The 19281-nt window shown below is 35.9% G+C and overlaps 1 protein-coding gene across 1 annotated transcript in view; it reads left to right on the forward strand.

The window, feature by feature from the left end:
* Positions 1–11871, forward strand: part of LOC123527547 (ER membrane protein complex subunit 1-like) — a 44296-nt gene extending 32425 nt beyond the window's left edge. Inside the window, exons 16-22 of the mRNA XM_053523542.1 lie at positions 851–938; positions 3287–3406; positions 4536–4654; positions 5336–5546; positions 5859–5943; positions 7530–7678; positions 9466–11871. Coding sequence (XP_053379517.1) covers positions 851–938; positions 3287–3406; positions 4536–4654; positions 5336–5546; positions 5859–5943; positions 7530–7678; positions 9466–9626 — 933 coding nt within the window. The 3' untranslated portion in view covers positions 9627–11871. The remainder of the gene's footprint in view (positions 1–850; positions 939–3286; positions 3407–4535; positions 4655–5335; positions 5547–5858; positions 5944–7529; positions 7679–9465) is intronic.
* The last annotated feature ends 7410 nt before the right edge of the window (positions 11872–19281 follow it).

The following is a 19281-nucleotide window of genomic DNA, read 5'->3' on the forward strand; positions in this document are numbered from 1 at the left end:
GCAAGCCATACAATACAATGTTTGCGGTTTTACATGACATCAGAATTTAATTTTCACACTTATTTTTAACTGTTTGACTTAGCCACATACACGTGTACAATATAAACAGTCATATAGAAAGTGTAGCATTAGCGTCAATGAAATGCGATGCGATGTATGAAGGGAATTGCGGTATAGGATGTAGTGATAACGCATGTTTTTTCGTGTTATAACCTGCAGAATCCCGGGGGATTGGTGGGTGCCAGAGCCCAGTAAGGCGAGTGTACCAACGTTTCCCGAGGGATTCTGAAGACGTTATAACACGAAATGAACTTGCGTTGATGCTATTCTATCATAAAATGCGTAAAAAACTAATACATGAATAAATAATCCTTCAACGTCATTAAATTTCCATGAAACGCAAGGGGATATCTGGGTTGTTATTTTACGTTGACGTCATTTCCTTTTGAATTATCCGCTTTTGGGCCGTAATGAGTTTACGCTTTTCCACGGAACGCGCATAAATAAAAAGGTATTATAGCAGCACGTGAGCGCGAACATCTCTCTGTTAACATACGTTTTCTCTCCTGTTACACCCCCACCCCCACACCAGAAAAGTGACAGCAGATATGAAAGAATTGAAAATCAATACTTAATATTTGTAAAAAAAAAATGTATAATGATGCGTCTTGTTTATCATTTCACATATGTCTCGGACATTTTAATTTCTTAATTAACAGTATTACTTTGTAAAATTCATAATAAGTTATACCAATAGCCCCTTTAATATATGATTGAAAAGACTTATTGCTGACTTAAATGTGAATAAGTCTCAAGTAAGGTATTTAATCTTTGCTATTTTATGTTTCAGTTATTAGTAGACAATGTATGGACAGTCAATTTACAGAATCAGAGACAGAATATAAAAATCACAAACATTGTAGCGAAATCAGCTCATGGTAATGCCATATTCATTCATTTTTAGTAATTTCAAATTCTTAAAATCCCAGCGAGTGATTCTTTTTAATATGTAAAAGAATCAGGTCGGTCAATCTAAAATGTTTCTTTATAATTTAGGTGCTTCTGTGGCCAAGTGGTGAAGGTCGCTGACTTCAAATTACTTGGCTTTTACTGCTTTGGTTTTAAAACCTTGCTTTCAGTGTAGAAATCTTACTTGTGTGAAAGTCATCCATCTTGGGTACAGACGGTTGACGGTGCTACCTAGGTACCTGCCCTTTCCTGCAAATATGTGTTGGTGAAATATAAAACCTAACAAACAAAACCAAAATCCTTGATAATTTGTTCTGAAAAGCGAAATTCATACAGTTTTGAAGGTTGTTTACGAGTTTGGCAAAGTTGGTTTTTTCTCTCTTATGTACAATTCCTGTCTTTAAAAGAACAACTATGCTTGAGTGGTTTTACACATGTATTCTGCTTAATGTACAGTACATATCAGGATTAGCCAAAACAAGTGACACAAGATAGAATGTGACCTTAAATGTCATTCCAAGCATCCAGGATGCTTGATTTTGTGTCTTACGTTATAATGACAGCGATACCGGTACTAAGTTTTGAGAGACGTCCTTGTGTCAGAGTATCAAACACTATAGTCATTTTTCACTTAAACCACAAAGTAGTATGCCCACAAAGTGAAATGATTTGACAGTAACCAGATATGAGACACAAATTAATGTAATCATAACTATTGCTGTTAAACATCATCAAAAAATGAAAATGAGGGTGAAACAATTTGGTTTGCAGTGTTTCATATCGGTTTTCAAAAAAAGATTTATGGAACATTTTTTTGCTGTTTTTGTTATGATGCTTAGGGTGTGTACCACCAATTGACCAAAATAAATTATCTCTATACTACATGCAACACATAATATGGTTTCTTTAAGATAGCTTGTCAATAATCTAAATCTGAAAATTACTCTTAGCTGGTTCTACCCAGCTTGTGCCTGAAATAATGCCTGGAGGGGCACCTTCGGTCTTCCTCCACCATCAGCAGTAGAAAGTCGCCATTTGACATATAATTGTGTTGCTGTGATGTTTAACCCAACATGAAAAATCAAGAAATAATGAAAGAACGTTTACCATTTTTAGCTCACATGTCACTTTGTGACAAGGTGAGCTTTTGTGATCACGCAGCGTACGTCATCCGTCCGTCCGTGCTTGCGTAAACTTTTGCTTGTGACCACTCTAGAGGTCACATTTTTCATGGGATCTTTATGAAAGTTGGTCTGAATGTTCTTCTTGATGATATCTAGGTCAAGTTCGAAACTGGGTCATGTGCCATCAAAAACTAGGTCAGTAGGTCAAATAAGAAAAAAACCTTGTGACCTCTCTAGAGGCCATATTTTTCATGGGATCTGTATGAAAGTTGGTCTGAATGTTCATCTTGATGATATCTAGGTCAAGTTTTAAACTAAGTCACGTGCGATCCAAAACTAGGTCAGTAGGTCTAAAAATAGAAAAACCTTGTGACCTGTCTTGAGGCCATACTTTTCAATGGATCTTCATGAAAGTTGGTCAGAATGTTCACCTTGATGATATCTAGGTCAAGTTCAAAACTGGGTCATGTTCCTTCAATAACTAGGTCAGTAGGTCAAATAATAGAAAAACCTTGTGACCTCTCTAGAGGCTATATTTTTCTTGGGATCTGTATGAAAGTTGGTCTGAATGTTCATCTTGATGATATCTAGGTAAATTTCGAAACTGGGTCAACTGCGATCAAAAACTAGGTCAGTAGGTCTAAAAATAGAAAAACCTTGTGACCTCTCCAGAGGCCATAATTTTGAATGGATCTTCATGAAAATTAGTCAGAATGTTCATCTTGATGATATCTAAGTCAAGTTTAAAACTGGGTCAACTGCGGTCAAAAAGTAGGTCAAAAAGTAGGTCAGTAGGTCTAAAAACAGAAAAACCTTGTGACCTACTAAAGGCCATACTTTTCAATGGATCTTCATGAAAGTTGGTCAGAATGTTCACCTTAATGATATCTAGGTCAGATTTGAAACTGGGTCACGTGCCATCAATAACTAGGTCAGTAGGTCAAATAATAAAAAAACCTTGTGACCTCTCTAGAGGCCATATTTTTCAATGGATCTTCATGAAGATTGGTCAGAATTTTTATCTTGATGATATCTAGGTCAGGTTCAAAACTGGGTCACATGAGCTCAAAAACTAGGTCACTATGTCAAATAGTAGAAAAATTGACATCATACTCAGTTCAAAACTGGGTCATGTGGGGACAGGTGAGCGATTCAGGACCATCATGGTCCTCTTGTTTCTTTGATTGTTACAGAGCACATCTATTCCCAAGGACGAGTGTTAGGTGACCGAAGTGTATTGTATAAATATCTCAATCCTAATGTTGTTGTTGTCACTACCGAAGGGGAAGAGCCGGCCACATCCCAGCAGAAAGGTGAGTTGTTTATTGTTCCATGAAATATTGTGAGGGTGAAACTTGTGTATAAATAAAATGCAGTATTTTGTAATACTAAAATAGTCTGATTTAAGAAAATTAAATCCTGTGTTTTTAGCTCACCTGTCACGTAGTGACAAGGTGAGCTTTTGTGATCGCCCTTCGTCCGTCCGTCGTCCGTTCACAATTTCTTGTGAACACGATAGAGACCACATTTTGCAGTTGATTTTAAATCAAACTTGCACACAACTTGTATTGGCATAATATCTCGGTTCCTTTCGAAAACTGGCCAGATCCCATCATGGGTTCCAGAGTTATGGCCCCTTAAAGGGCCAAAATTTGCTGTTTTGGCTTGTGAACACGATAGAGACCACATTTTGCAATCATTTTTAATCAAACTTGCACACAATTTGTATTGGCATAATATCTCGGTTCCTTTCGAAAACTGGCCAAATCCCTTCATGGGTTCCAGAGTTATGGTCCCTTAAAGGGCCAAAATTTGCTATTTTGGCTTTTGCAGCCATATAGAGACTTCATTTATGGTTTGATTTGATACAAACTTGCAATAGATCTTGGATTCGATGATGAATCCGTCAGATCCAATCATAGGTTCTGGAGTTACGCCCCTGATTGACCCCTGAAAGAGCCAAAATTTGTTAATTTTTACCTTGTGAACACGATAGAAGTGACATTTTACATTCGATTTTAACTACACTTACACACAACTTAAGTCACAATAAGATCTTAGTTCCTTTTGAAAACCGGTTAGTTTCCTTCATGGGTTCTAGAGTTACTGCCCCTGAAAGGGGCAAAATTTTCTATTTTGGCCCTTTCAGCCATATAAAGGTTTCATTTATGCTTTGATTTGATACAAACTTGCACAGAATGTTTATCTTGATGATCTCTAGGCCAAGTTTGAAACTGGGTCATGTGGGGTAAAAAACTAGGTCACCAGGTCAAATCAAAGGAAAAGCTTGTTAACACCCTAGAGGCCACATTTATGACCCTATCTTCATGAAACTTGGTCAGAATGTTTATCGGTCAGAATGTTTATCTTGATGATTCCTAGGCCAAGTTTAATAGGTGAGTGATATAGGGTCATCATGACCCTCTTGTATATATTTTGTAGGCTACCCAGTGATCAATGTATATGTTCTTGACGTGATAACGGGCCACATGATTTTCCATGGTAACCACAGAAAAGCTCAAGGACCACTGCATATTATACATTCAGAGAATTGGGTTGTAGTAAGTATCAGTATGGAGGGTTGAAATGCGAAAGAAATCTAAGTGCTTTTCTATATGTTCTTAGACCTCTTTCGCATTCACCCCTCAATATTTTCTTTTTACAAGATTCCACTAAATTCCATCCAAGCAAATGTTGTCTTTGAATTGGAAGAGTCACTGTTTCTGAAGTCTGAATAAGACAAGATCTGGTAGATATGGATATTTTTGGACCACTTTATTCCATTATTTGATAACAGCCATATTCATATTCACAAGAATTCCCACCTTGTAACAGGATGTATTATGGAAGATAATGCTAGTTAAAATTCATGCAGTTTTGAATTTCTGTGACACACTCTGTTGCAGAAAAATAATGAAAATTAAACCTTTGCGAATATTATACATACCAGGGTAAGGCTGGCTGTTTAAACTGTCAGACTTCTTCATATATAGAAATAGTCTAGTTGTCTCCTTTTAGATACTTGGTTATCTATTTGTGAGTGTCAACAGTTAATTGTCATCTATAAATGTTTGCATATAGTGTAGAAATGGATATTTGTCCTGAAAATCTAGTACTAATGGGTTGCAAATTTGCATTTCATTTTAGAATTCCATACCACAAATGCTTTCAAATGCTCCATTTTACTTCTAGAAATAAGCAATTTACTATTTGAATTAATGAATAAATTTGTCTTACTTCAGTATGGTTACTTCAATACCAAACAACGACGTCATGAGATGGCCGTGTTAGAAATGTATGAGGGCAAAAATCAGAGTAACGCTACCGTGTTCTCCTCGTTCACGGCCCCACAGCAACCTCTGGTGATGCGACAGAGTTTTATCTTCCCTCTTCCTATGTATACAATGACTACAACTATAACAGAGAAGGGTATTACTACCAAAGATATTCTAGGTATATTATTTTAAACTTTTTTAAAATTACTGTTTGATTCGCATATTCTGGTACAAGATTTTAACTCGATTTCTCTATAAATGTAAGAAAATACCATTGATATTAAACTTCTTTCTAAAGAACCTCAGGGGTAGTAGTAAGAATGTATAACATTTCTAAAATGTCTGAATTAGGAAGGAATTTATCATAGGAAAAATGTTTTGGTAGGGTATTTTCCATTGTAAATTTCAGCCATTTTAGATTTTAGAATATTTGCAATTTTGACTACATTTGTGAAAAACTGTTTCGCTTAGAACTTCTCTTTTTATCCAGTTGCTTTGAAAAATGGTGGGGTATTTACATTACCAAAAGCATTCCTGGATCCAAGAAGACCTTTAACACCTACACAAGAAACTCAGTAAGTTTGAAATCTTAACCTTTACCCTGCTAAATTTTTAGCTCACCTGAGCAGTGCTCATGGTGAGCTATTGTGATCACACTGTGTCTGTCGTCTGTCGTGCGTCCGTCCGTCGTCAACAGTTGTGTTTAAAAGACATCTCCTCCAAAACCACTGAATGGATTTTGATGAAACTTTACACAAATGATCTCTTGGTAGCCCTCTTTCAAAGTTGTTCAAATGGTTCCGGTTCATTGAACATCTTAAAATCTTTTTCCCTAGAGCTTTGATATTTGGCATGTGATATAAGGGTTTGACTCTCTACCATACTTGTCCAAATTATTGCTCTCAGGTCAAAAAATGGCCACGCCCCTGTGTGTGACATGTATTTACTATAGGCTTTTATATAAGAAACTTTGAAAATCTTCTTCTCTGAATCAATAATAGCTAGAGCCTTGATATTTGGCGTGTGATATCAGAGTTGTACTGTCTACCATAATTGTTCAAATTATTGCCCTAGGTTCAAAAATGTTTGTGACATGTATATAATATAGGCTAACATAGAAGAAACCTAACTCTGTACTTGTACCATTACGTTATACAAACACACTTGAAGCCTTGTACACAGGTGAGCGCTTTAGGGTCAGTGACCCTCTTGTTAAAATGGACTGGTCTGTCATTCAATTTGGGCAGTACCATTTATTATTTGAAGGGGCATTCACTGAAAATTTACTGACTGAAAAGTGAACAGTGCAGACCATGATCAGCCTGCACGGACGTATTTCATTCCTGCATTTGATATAACGTAATGTTTTACTCTTAAAGATGTGTTGGAATATCATATTAGACTAGTGGAAACTGCAAGCTGAAAGTCCTGCAGAAAATCTTAAAGAAAATCTTAAATTTTTTTAGCTTAACTATTCAAAGATTAGTCCCAGCTAACATTTTGCATGCAAGTACATATAGCTTTTATTCGAAGGCATATAGCTTTGAAACTTACTTTTTCCTTTTTTAGGTCAATAACCAACCTCACTGGGTCAAATCCCATAACCCTGACATGTATTTTGGGCAAATCCTGGTTAAAGTTTTGCATGCAAGTTACTATCTCCAAAACCAATGCAGATACTGATTTGAATCTTCACTTGTGTCTTGGGGGTTATAAAACTAGGTGATAGCATCAATTCCCGTAACTATGACATGTACTTTGGCCAAATTAAACCCCCTTTTGGACTTAGAAAATCCTGGTTAAAGTTAATGCAGATCCTGGATTGAAAACTCTATAGATATTTTAACAGTTAGGGTAATATTCCTGCTTCTTGGACAACACCTCGGATAAATGGGCATTGTCTGTCTAACGGATAGCTCTTGTTTATAGGTCAGTGTCAAAACTTTAGCGTTTGATTGACTGTTTTTGTACACTTTCTTTGAATTCATCTGTGGCAAGATTGTGTTTTAAGACTATCCTGTAAACTCAGTTTTAAAACCTTGGAATCAACAGGAATAGAAATCTTACTACCCTTCTTTATGTCAGTCAGTCTGAAATATTTATTTTCTCTTAAGATTAATGGATGGAAATTTACAAATTAAGTTCTGAAATTACATTCCAGAGAGGAAGGAACATTTCCGTATATTCCGGAGTTACCAGTACATACAGAGGGCATGATCAACTATAACCAGACCTTGTACCATGTACGTGGTATCCATACATCACCGACTGGTCTAGAGTCTACATCCCTCATATTGTGTTATGGATTAGGTGAGATTTTTGTGCCCCCACTATGAGTGGTGGCGGCATATAGATTTGGTGTTGTCCATGCGTCCGTCCGTGCGTCCGAAAAAGGTTTGTGACACGCCTAGCTCAAAATATATTTGACATAAATTGATGAAACCTTGCATGAGTCTTTATCATGATATGAACTTGCGCATCTCTTATTTTTCGTCTGGCTCTGCCCCCTATTTCCAGAGTTATGGCCCCTGAAATAGTCAAAAATGCACATTTTCACCTTGTGATGCGCCTAGCTCAAAAAGTATTTCATATAAATTGAAAAAACCTTGCATGAGTCTTAATCATGATATGAACTTGCGCACCTCCTACTTTTTGTCTGGCTCCGCCCCCTATGTCCAGAGCTATGGCTCCTGAAATAGTCAAAAATGCACATTTTCACCTTGTGACGTGCCTAGCTCAAAAAGTATTTCATATAAATTGATGAAACCTTGCATGAGTCTTTATCATGATATGAACTTACACACATACTATTTTTCGTCTGGCTCCGCCCCCTATTTCCAGAGTTATATCCCCTGAAATAGTCAAAAATGCACATTTTCACCTTGTGACTTGCCTAGCTCAAAAAGTATTACATATAAATTGATGAAACCTTGCATGAGTCTTTACCATGATATGAACTTGAGCACCTCCTATTTTTCCTGCTGGCTCTTCCCCCTATTTCCAGAGTTATGGCCCCTGAAATAGTCAAAAATGCACATTTTCACCTTGTGATGCGCCTAGCTCAAAAAGTATTTGATATAAATTGATGAAAACATGCATGAGTCTTTATCATGATATAAACTTGCACACCTCCTATTTTTTGTCTGGCTCCACCCCCTATTTTCAAAGTTATGGCCCCTGAAATAGTCAAAAATGCACATTTTCACCTAATGACGTGCCTAGCTCAAGAAGTATTTGATGTAAATTCATGAAACCTTGCACGAGTCTTTATCGTGATGTGACCTTGCACACTTGGCATTCTTCTTGAGATTTTATGCTAATTACAGAGTTACAGCCCTTGAAATAGCCAAAATAGTGGATTTTTTGTTTATAATGCTCATAGCTCAAAAGGTATATGGCCTAGAATAATGAATCCTTTATATAAAATGTTTGTTGAGGCTATACCCCATTAAGACTGCAAACATTTGAATTATTGCCCCTTATTTGTGACAAATGTAGCAGTGGGGGCACACCCTGTGTCCTACAGACACATTCTAGTTCAAGTATTACTTGTGAGAGCTACTTTTATTTATTTCAAGGAATTTTAAAATTGTCAGCTTTCATCCATGTTAGGTTAACTTAAAAACGAATTTTTGTCATAAACATAGTTTTTGCCTTAGCCATCTGTACATCTACATTTAGCTTGTCTATGCTCCGTCTCCAAATCCAATGGCTAGATTTCAGTGGCTGCACAGGTGTGATTGTTATGAAGCCTAGGCCTAGTTGTGCATGTTATTGGCATATTCTGCTAGGTTTATTTGGCAGAGTTATGGCCCCTCAACATTTTGAATAAAGTATGTCTGGATTACTCCAGTACTATTGATTGGATTTGAAGCTATGTTGTGAAAGCATCAACTCAGTGAAACTGCTGTCTAGAAAATGACTTGCAGTTCATTTCATGTTTTAAAGTCCTGGAGTTGAGTAGAAAGTGTAGCCTAAATTTATAAGACGTCAGAGCTATAAAAACAGTTTGGATGGATTTTAGAATTTAAAAATGCTACTGCAATCATAACATTCTTAGAAGAGTTAATCCACACAGTTTTCTTTTTGTCTTTCAGATATGTTCCACACAAGAATACAGCCGTCTAAAATGTTTGACGTATTGAAGGAGGATTTTGAACATTGGTTAATAGCCAGTGTTGTTTTATCAATGTTAGTTGCATCATTTATAACACAGAAGTTAGCATCAAGAAAAGCTTTAAATCGTCAGTGGAAATGATAGATTGTATTTACGTAGAAGACAATATTTTCTAATTATGAACAAGACAGCAATTCTACAGGTGGAGTGACTAAAATCCTTGAGATTTTGAGCAGTTCTGCAACTATCAGAAAACTTATTCTAGATGTGTTCATTGGTCTCGCTGGCTTGAGCCACTTTCAGTTTAAAAGTGTGGTAATTAGGGTTTTACGAAAGAAAATATCATAATTTGTGTTAACCCTTACCCTGATAAATTTCTATAATGAACTTGTCCGTCTTTCAATTTGGAATGTACCATTAACTGTTAAAAGGGGCAAAAAGATACTGACTGAATGGCAAACAGTGCAGATCATGATCAGACTGCATGGATGTGCAGGCTGGTCATGATCTACACTGGTCGCAAAGGCAGAATCAGTTGTGTTCACATGATAAGGGTTAAAAATCAGCTTGAAAACAGTTTGAGCCACATTAGTGAAGTTTTAGGAAATGGCTCAAATTTTGAGTGGCAGAGTGACCCCCTCGTGTTGCATTATATATCATTGTGTTCAATAACTGTGTAAAGGTTACTGTAAGTTTTATAAAAGAGAATGGGATTTATTTTGAAACCCTAAATAAATTGGGTGTGTGTGCAAGCAGTAATGTTCTACATTTACTAGAAAAACTGTTAAAAGTTATATGACTTAGTAACTGTAAAATTATAATTTTTTACTATGTATTTATTACAATATATTTATCTTGCTTTATTGGCAAAAATAAATCCTCACGAAAGTGTTATAATTATCATAAATAACTCCATAGGTTACAATTTATGTGTTAGATATAACAAAATTTTAGCCTTGTGATTGTATCTAATTTCAAAGTACACAGAAATGTTTCATTAGAAATGAAAAATTACAGGGTTTTATCTATGGGTGACAGAAATGTTTCTGCAGTATGGTTTACAAGAGGGAGAGAAATATTTCAGCTAGATTTACAAGCGTGCCCCATACATTCCAGTAGTAAATACACAGCCTATTGTTTGTCCATAGTATCAAGATTTATAAATTGTTCATTTTTGTACCAAAGATTTTTATAAGCTACCAGCTGCTATGCCTTAGACGCTTCTTAATACTTCTGTTTGGAATCAGTCAAATTTTTCATGTTGATTAATCAGTACAAGAATATCCCAGTTGTAAAGCAGTATAAAATAGCCTAGTTGTTGATTAACAAAGTACAAAATTTGCCTGATTGATGATTAATTGGCAAGTACCTTGGTAATTATGAACACAAGCCAAATTTCACAAATACATCAAATAAGAAATCATTTTACATGCATGTAAATAGTCAACAATGGCCAGTTTGCCTACATAACATTTCTTAACAAAGTTTATCTTGTTTTGGGGGCATTATTAAGACATTATAATTTGTAATTGATGAAGTTCCGTCAGCTACGTCACGGACTATCCACGATTTGTTAAACATAATTAATCAGCACATCACTATGCATTACTGTTAAAGCCTGCCATATCTACAGGAACTGTAATTGTACTGAATAATTGCCATGAAAATGTTTGCAAGTTAGTTCTTGGAAGAAACACATGTAGTGTATTGGTTTAGATATTACTGTGTAAGAGAGTTATAGATCTTTTAATTTTGCAGTATTTACATGAGCTAGCTACTTCTTTAATTTAGATATATGAGTTGCCTGTATGGGAAAGACAGTAATGCTTAGAGGAAAAAGTAGTATGGCCGAAGAAATCATTCAGTTGTTTAACTTTGTCATTTAACTCTTGACAGTAGTGTATGCAATTACATTCCCAACACAATGCACTTACACTGTATAGAAACCCTGGACTGGTGTTAGTCTACACGGGATATAAAATCAATTGTTTAAAAGTGCTTTGTGGATTGCAAATGATTTTATGCTAACAGTGAAAATGACTATTTATGCCAGAGTAATATAATTATTTATGCTAGAAGTGAAAGTGACTATGCAAGAAGTGAAAATAACTGTATTTTTGCTAGAAGTGAAAATGACTGTTTTTATGATAGAAGTGAAAATGACTGTTAGATGTGAAAATAAATGTTCGTGTCAGAAGTGAAAATGACTGTATTATGTTAGATGTGAAGACGACTATTATCATAGATGATTGAGATGTGAGATATTTGTGGCACTTGCTTTTGCATAAATGTGATTTGTGTGTGGTATTTATTACATTTCTTATCATTTTTCACCTACAGGAAAGAATTTTGGTAATTCAGAGATGCTAATGTTTGCACAAATTCCACTGCACAAATTCCACTTCAAATTTCAATATTATGTTGTTAGCATGTTTAATCTTTACCCTGTTATATTTCTAAAATAGACTGATCCATCATTCAATTTGGGCAGTACCGCTTATTATTCAAAGGGGTGTTCACTGAAAATTTACTGGCTGAATAGTGGACAGTGCAGACCATGGTTTGCTATGTTTGAATATTGTTCCAAACGCTGGTTATCTCAAGCAGTTTGCTCATCCCCATGCAGTTTTGAGCAATCTGTGTTTTATAGGTTCAGGAATTTACTTGTACCTGAAATCAAAAGTACCAAATTTACATTGTTTGATGATCCATAAATGATTTGCTTTCAGATTAACAATTTTTAAACATAAATCTTGAGATGAGCTGCTATATAAGTTTCTTTTGTACATGTATGAACTTGATTGCAATAGATGTTTGTTTTGTCAGGCTCAAATGATTTGCATTTACATTATTATTTCTATTATTATGATCAATTTGTTTATGTTGTAAGCAGGTCATTAAACATTTAAATTTGAAAATATGTTTTGTTTTTTATTAAATTTCATTTATGATAGAATGAAAAACAAGAGGGCCATGAAGGCCCTGTATCGCTCACCTGACCTGTTGACCTAAAGATCATCAAGATTAACATTCTGACCAAGTTTCATTTAGATATGGTCATAAATGTGGCCTCTAAAGTGTTAAATAGCTTTTCCTTTGTTTTGACCCAGTGACCTAGTTTTTGACCCAACATGACGCAGATTCAAACTTTACCTAAACATCACCAAGATTTAAATTCTGACTAAGTTTCATGAAGATACAGTCATAAATGTGGCATCTAGTGTTAACAAGCTTTTCCTTTGATTTGACCTAGTGACCTTGTTTTTGATCCCACCTGATTATGACCTATAGATCATCAAGAATAACATTCTGACCAAGTTTCATTAAGATATGGTCATAAATGTGGCCTACAGTGTAAACTAGCTTTTCCTTTGATTTGACCTGGTGACCTAGTTTTTGATCCTATATGATCCAGATTCAAACTGGATCTTGAGATCATCAAGATTAACATTCTGACCATGTTTCATGAAGATACAGTCATAAATCTGGCCTCTACAGTGTTAACAAGCTTTTCCTTTGATTTGACCTGGTGACCTAGTATTTAACCCTAATGACCCAATATCAAACTCGTCCAAGACTTTATTGAGGGTAACACTCTGCCCAAGTTTAATTAAGATTGGGCCCAAATTGTGACCTCTAGAGTGTTAACAAGCTTTTCCTTCAATTTGACCTGGTGACCTAGTTTTTGACCCAGATGACCCAATATCAATCTCGTCCAAGATTTTATTGAGGGTAACATTCTGACCAAGTTTCATCAAGATTGGGCCAAAATTGTGACCTCTAAGAGTGTTAACAGTCAAATTGTTGACAACGGACAAGGCGATCACAAAAGCTCACCTTTGAGCACTTCCTGCTCAGGTGAGCTAAAAAAAGAATCGAGACTATATCGGCTCACCTGATGTGCTAAAAGTAAGCCATAGTTGTGATTGCCCTGTGCCAGATGGCATTAACAGTGGGGACCCAATCTTAATGAAAATTCGTAAGAATCTTTGACTCAATAAAATTTTAGATAAGCTTAGTTTAAACAATATTTATTTTGAAACAACATACACAACATGTACATGTACAATAAATTTTTACTGGTCAAATATATGGATTGGTAAACAAGCTAATAGAGAAGTTTAAATCCCAGGGTCATCTGGAGTCAAAATCTAGGTCACTAAAAATCTTAGAAAAATATTGTTTGCACTTCAAGGACCACATTAATTTCTTTCACCTGATCTTTATGAAAGTGTCAGAATGTTTGTTTTTATAAAATAAAATCTGTTGAAAGATTAAAGGGTTTCAAGGGTCAAGAACCAGGCCAGTAGGCATAATCATTGAAAACCCTTCTTAACACTCATGAGGCCACCCTTTCTATCTGAAATTCATGAAAAATAGATATGTATAGGATCATTTTGTAACTGGTTCATCCAATGTCTAAAACTAGGTCATTAGAGGACAAATTTTCTACATAAATCTTGTATAACCAGGACAGAATGTTTGAATTTAGTTTAAGTAAAGTTTGGAAATAGACTATCTAGGGTCAAAACAAGGTCACTAGGTAAAGTCTAAGAAACTCTAGAGACAACAGTTACTGCTTTATCTTCAGGAAACTTCTTAACTTTGTAAAGTATCATATGACTTGTCATACTGACCACTGACTTAACATAGAACTTAACATTCTGTATCACTTTGATTAACTTAAAGATCCAATTAAAGTTACAGAAGTTATGAAGCCCATAATTATGGATGCATAATGTCTTAAATGGCCAATAAACCTAGCCTAAACATTTCAAAAGCTAAAGGGTGAAAACACTGAACCTTTCAAACAGGCATACAAAATGTAAATCCTTATGTTTCTTTATAATGCAACAAAGTCCAACAAGAGATCACAGAGTGATCTTGGCGCCCACCAATGTGCCATTTTTGAGTGTTCCAAATTTCAAGACTTACTGACTACCTTAAGGTCAAATTTCATTTCCGTACACAACACTGTGCCTGTGGTCCAAATTCAAAAGCTGTAGCTTGAGAAATGTGAAAGTAGGTCACTAGGTCAATGTCAAGGTCAAAGTTTGTTTCAGTACACAATCCTATGCATGTTGTCTAAATTTGAAGCCTGTAGCTACAGAAATGTGAAAGTAGGTCACTAGGTCAATCTTAAGATCAAAGTTCATTTCAGTACACAAAACTATGCAAGTGGTCCAAATTTGAAGGCTGTAGCTTGAGAAATGTAAAAGTAGGTCACTAAGTCAAAATCGAGGTCAAATTCTATTTCGGAATACAAAACTATGCATGTGGTCCAAATTTGAAGCCTGTACCTTCAAAAATGTGAAAGTAGGTCACTAGGTCAATGTAAAGGTCAAAGTTCATTTCGGTACACAAAACTATGCATGAAGTCCAAATTTGAAGGCTATAGCTTGAGAAATGTAAAAGTAGGTCACTAGGTCAAAATCAAGGTCAAATTTTATTTCAGAATACAAAACTATGCATGTGGTCCAAATCTGAAGCCTGTACCTTAAAAATGTGAAAGTAGGTCACTAGGTCAATGTAAAGGTCGAAGTTCATTTCGGTACACAAAACTATGCAAGTGGCTGTAGCTTGAGAAATGTAAAAGTAGGTCACTAGGTCAAAATCAAGGTCAAATTTTATTTCAGAATACAAAACTATGCATGTGGTCCAAATTTGAAGCCTGTACCTTAAAAATTTGAAAGTAGGTCACTAGGTCAATGTAATGGTCAAAGTTCATTTCGGTACACAAAACTATGCATGAAGTCCAAATTTGAAGGCTGTAGCTTGAGAAATGTAAAAGTAGGTCACTAGGTCAAAATCATGGTCAAATTTTATTTCGGAATACAAAACTATGCATGTGGTCCGAATTTGAAGCCTGTACCTTAAAAATGTGAAAGTAGGTCACTAGGTCAATGTGAAGGTCAAAGTTTTTTTCGGCACACAAAACTATGCATGTGGTCCAAATTTGAAGGCTGTAGCTTGAGAAATGTGAAAGTAGGTCACTAGGGCAAAATCAATGTCAAATTTCATTTTGAAACACGGAACTATGCATATGGTCCAAATTTGACGCCTGTACCTTCAAAAATGTGAAAGTAGGTCACTATGTCAAAATCAAGGTCAAAGTTTTTTCCAGTGCACAAAACTATGCATGTGGTCCAAATTTGAAGGCTGTAGCTACAGAAATATGAAAGTAGGTCACTAGGTCAAAATCAAGGTCAACTCATGTCAAGGTTCATCTTGCCACTCAAAAATATACAAGTGGTCCAAATTTGAATGTTTTAGTTATTGACAAGAACATTTTAAAAGCTTTTCCCTATATGAGTCTATATGAACCATGTGACCCCCGGGGCGGGGCCATTTTTGACCCTAGGGCGATAATTTGAACAAACTTGGTAGAGAACCACTAGATGATGCTACATTACAAGTATCAAAGCCTTAGGCTTTGTGGTTTGGACAAGATTTTCAAAGTTTTTCCTTATGTAAGTCTATGTAAACCATATGACCCCCAGGGCGGAGCCACATTTGACCCTAGGAGTATAATATGAATACTCTTAGTTGAAGACCACTAGATGATGTCACATACAAAATATCAAAGCCCTAGGCCCTGTGGTTTTGGACAAGGGGTTATTCAATGTTTTTCCCTATATAAGTCATTATAAACTATGTGAACCCCAGGGCGGGGCCATATTTGACCCCAGAGAAATAATTTGAATCATCTTGGTAGAGGACCGCTAGATGATGCTTCAAACCAAATATCAAAGCCCTAGGCTCTGCGGTTTTGGATAAGAAGGTTTTCAAAGTTTTTCCCTATATAAATCTATGTAAAATATTGAAATAAACAAAGGGCCATAACTCACTCATAGATTGTTGAACCAGTCTGATTTTCAGGGGGACACAACTAGGGTACCAATACATCATTCTGACAAAGTTTGGTCAAAATCCCCCCAGTAGTTTCTGAGGAGATGAGATAACGAGAAATTGTTAACGGAAGGACGGACGGACGGACCACGGACGCAGAGTGATTTTAATATGGTGGGCTAAAAAATACAATGAAAAGCAAATATCAATTCTAATTCATTCAAAGAAAATCGTTCCCAAACAAAAAATCAAGTGAACGTTAATTACTTTTTACCGATTTTACTACCAAATAAGGTTCCTCATTTTGAAATGTGTTCATACACAGCCATAGTATTTTCGCTTGATTATAATGCTGAATTAAATTGTACTAGTGCGTGTTTTCTGGAAAATAATGCACTAGTCTACCACTACCATAATAGGCAGAACTGTGACCTTAGTAGTGTTCCAACCAGCTCATTTGTACATCGCTTGAGACGTTCTGTGACTTCATTTTTGTCTAGCTCACTTGTGGAAGCGAAGACATAGTCATCTAAATGGCTGTTCAGTGCATGTGCGTGTGTCCGTCTGTGCGTCCATATTTGTTTGTCCGTACCATAACTTTGACAGGCATGGAGCAATTTTGTTTATATTTGGCATGAATGTTAACCTTAATGAGACAGTGTCATGTGCAAACCCCAGGTTCCTATCTCAAAGGTCAAGATCACAGTTGGAGGTCAAAGGTCATGTAAGATCTTGTCTGACCCATAACTTTGACATGCATTGAATCTTTTTATATTTGGCATGAATGTTTATCTCAATGAGACGGAAATTGTCATGTGCAAACCCCAGGTTACTATCTCAAAGGTCAGGGTCACAGTTAGGGGTCAAAGGTCATTTTAGAGCTTGTAAAGGCTATAACTTTGGTAAGTATAGAGCAATCTTTTTATACCCCGCCGATGAAATCGGGAGCGGTGTATTGAAATGGCATTGTTGTCCGTGCGTCCGTCCGCAGCCATTTCTCAGTAACTAGCTGGTAGAATTTCATGAAACTTGAAATAAACATGAACCAACATACTGCGATGATGTCCGTCAAGTTTTTTTTTGGATTGGTCAATTTCCCTTGGAGTTATTGCCCTTGATTTAATGAAAAATGCCCGAATATGTCTGTCCGCATCCATTTCTCAGTAACTATCAAACAGAATTTCATAAAACTAGAAATAAACATGCACCAACATACTGCGATGATGCCCGTCAAGTTTTTTTTTGGGATTGGTCAATTTCCCTTAGAGTTATTGCCCTTGATTTAATGAAAAATCCATGTCTGCAGCCATTTCTCAGTAATAAGCTGGTAGAATTTCATGAAACTTTAAATAAATATGAACCAGCATACTTCGATGATGCCTGTCATTTTTCTTTTCAATTGGTCAATTTTCCTTAGAGTTATTGCCCTTTAATTGTTTAAACATCTATAGATTTGTACATAACAAACCAACCAATTGGTAGAATTTCATTAAACTTCTTTCATTCTTTTCCATGAAAATTTATTATAAACAAGTGAAGTTTTGTACCCACACCTGGTCACCACCTTGCCTTGGTTCCCCACCCCCCCAAAAAAAACCATTCCTTTTTTATTATTATTTCTTTTCAAACCTTCCATGAATATTTGTCAGCAAGCAAAGTTGTACCGTTCCCCGACTCTCCACTCAGTCTTGCCTACCAACACGATCATGCATCCCAATCCCTAACCCATTTTTTCCCCATCATTTTTAATTTTCCATCAATATTTATAATCAACATGTGAAATTTTGTACCCTCACCTGGTCACCCCGCCCCCCACCCCCCACTGAAAAAAAACTTCATTTTCTGTTAAAATGATTTTGACTAACGAAATTATTTGCTTCTTAGTAACATCCTTAACTTTTTGCCGGATATATTTTTTTGCCATTCCTCACCACAAGCCCTTTCGGCGGGGGATACCAATTCATCGAATCTGCTTGTTTTTCTTTGGTGTAAATGTTCACCTCTATGAGACGGAGTGTTGTACGCAAACCTCTGGGAGTCCCTATCTCAAAGGTCAAGATTGCACTTGGGAGTCAAAGGTCATTTTAGAGCTTCTCCAGGCTGTAACTTTGCCATGCATAAAGCAATCTTTTTTTTATTTGGCATAAATGTTTGTCTCAATGAGACATAGTGTTGGGTGCAATTCAAGGTCACACTTGGGGGTCAATGGTCGAAAGTTGATGTAGTTTCTCTTGTCTGGTCTGTAACTAAGACATGGATGGAGATGTTCTTAAATAACTTGGCAGAAATGTTTGCTGCAATCAGTTCTTTTAATATTATCAAAAATGTTAGTCCTTTAGACAGCTGGTGGGCTTGACATGTTGCCGGTAGATATCTAGTATTACTATTGGGGGACAATTTTATTTTTTACTTCCTGGCTGTGTCTGCTTTAATCAACAAAATTAAATCCCAGTGAAAAAACATAAAGCATTCATTTTATCTGAGTAAGTGAAAATCCATGTATTCATATCCTCACGAAATAGCCTAGGAAATATCACAATATTTCATGCCCACACACTTGATTTTTACATAATCAACTTGCCCGCATCTAAAGACTAAAACTTCCATACAACATAATCACTTCGGTTCCAAGGTAAGTTTTAAGCCTTTCCCGGCTTACCATGTGAAGTTTTGCCACATCATTATTTTATCCTGCCGCTGACCATGCTTATTAAGCTAAATTACAAATTTTCACTGGTATTGCGGTATCAATTTATAAATATTTGGAATAAAACTTTATAAAATATAACTCACATGAGCACCTTTAATATGCAAGCCAGTTTAATTCATATCTTGACAATAAGTATTACTTCTTCCATCCTTCAGTCTTTGACCAGATAAAGATACATGTATCAGATGAAGAACATCACTTCAGAAACGTAATTATTTTATTGAGTTCACAAGACAT

This window comes from Mercenaria mercenaria, chromosome 14 (assembly GCF_021730395.1).
Source record: "Mercenaria mercenaria strain notata chromosome 14, MADL_Memer_1, whole genome shotgun sequence".
Taxonomy (NCBI): domain Eukaryota; kingdom Metazoa; phylum Mollusca; class Bivalvia; order Venerida; family Veneridae; genus Mercenaria; species Mercenaria mercenaria.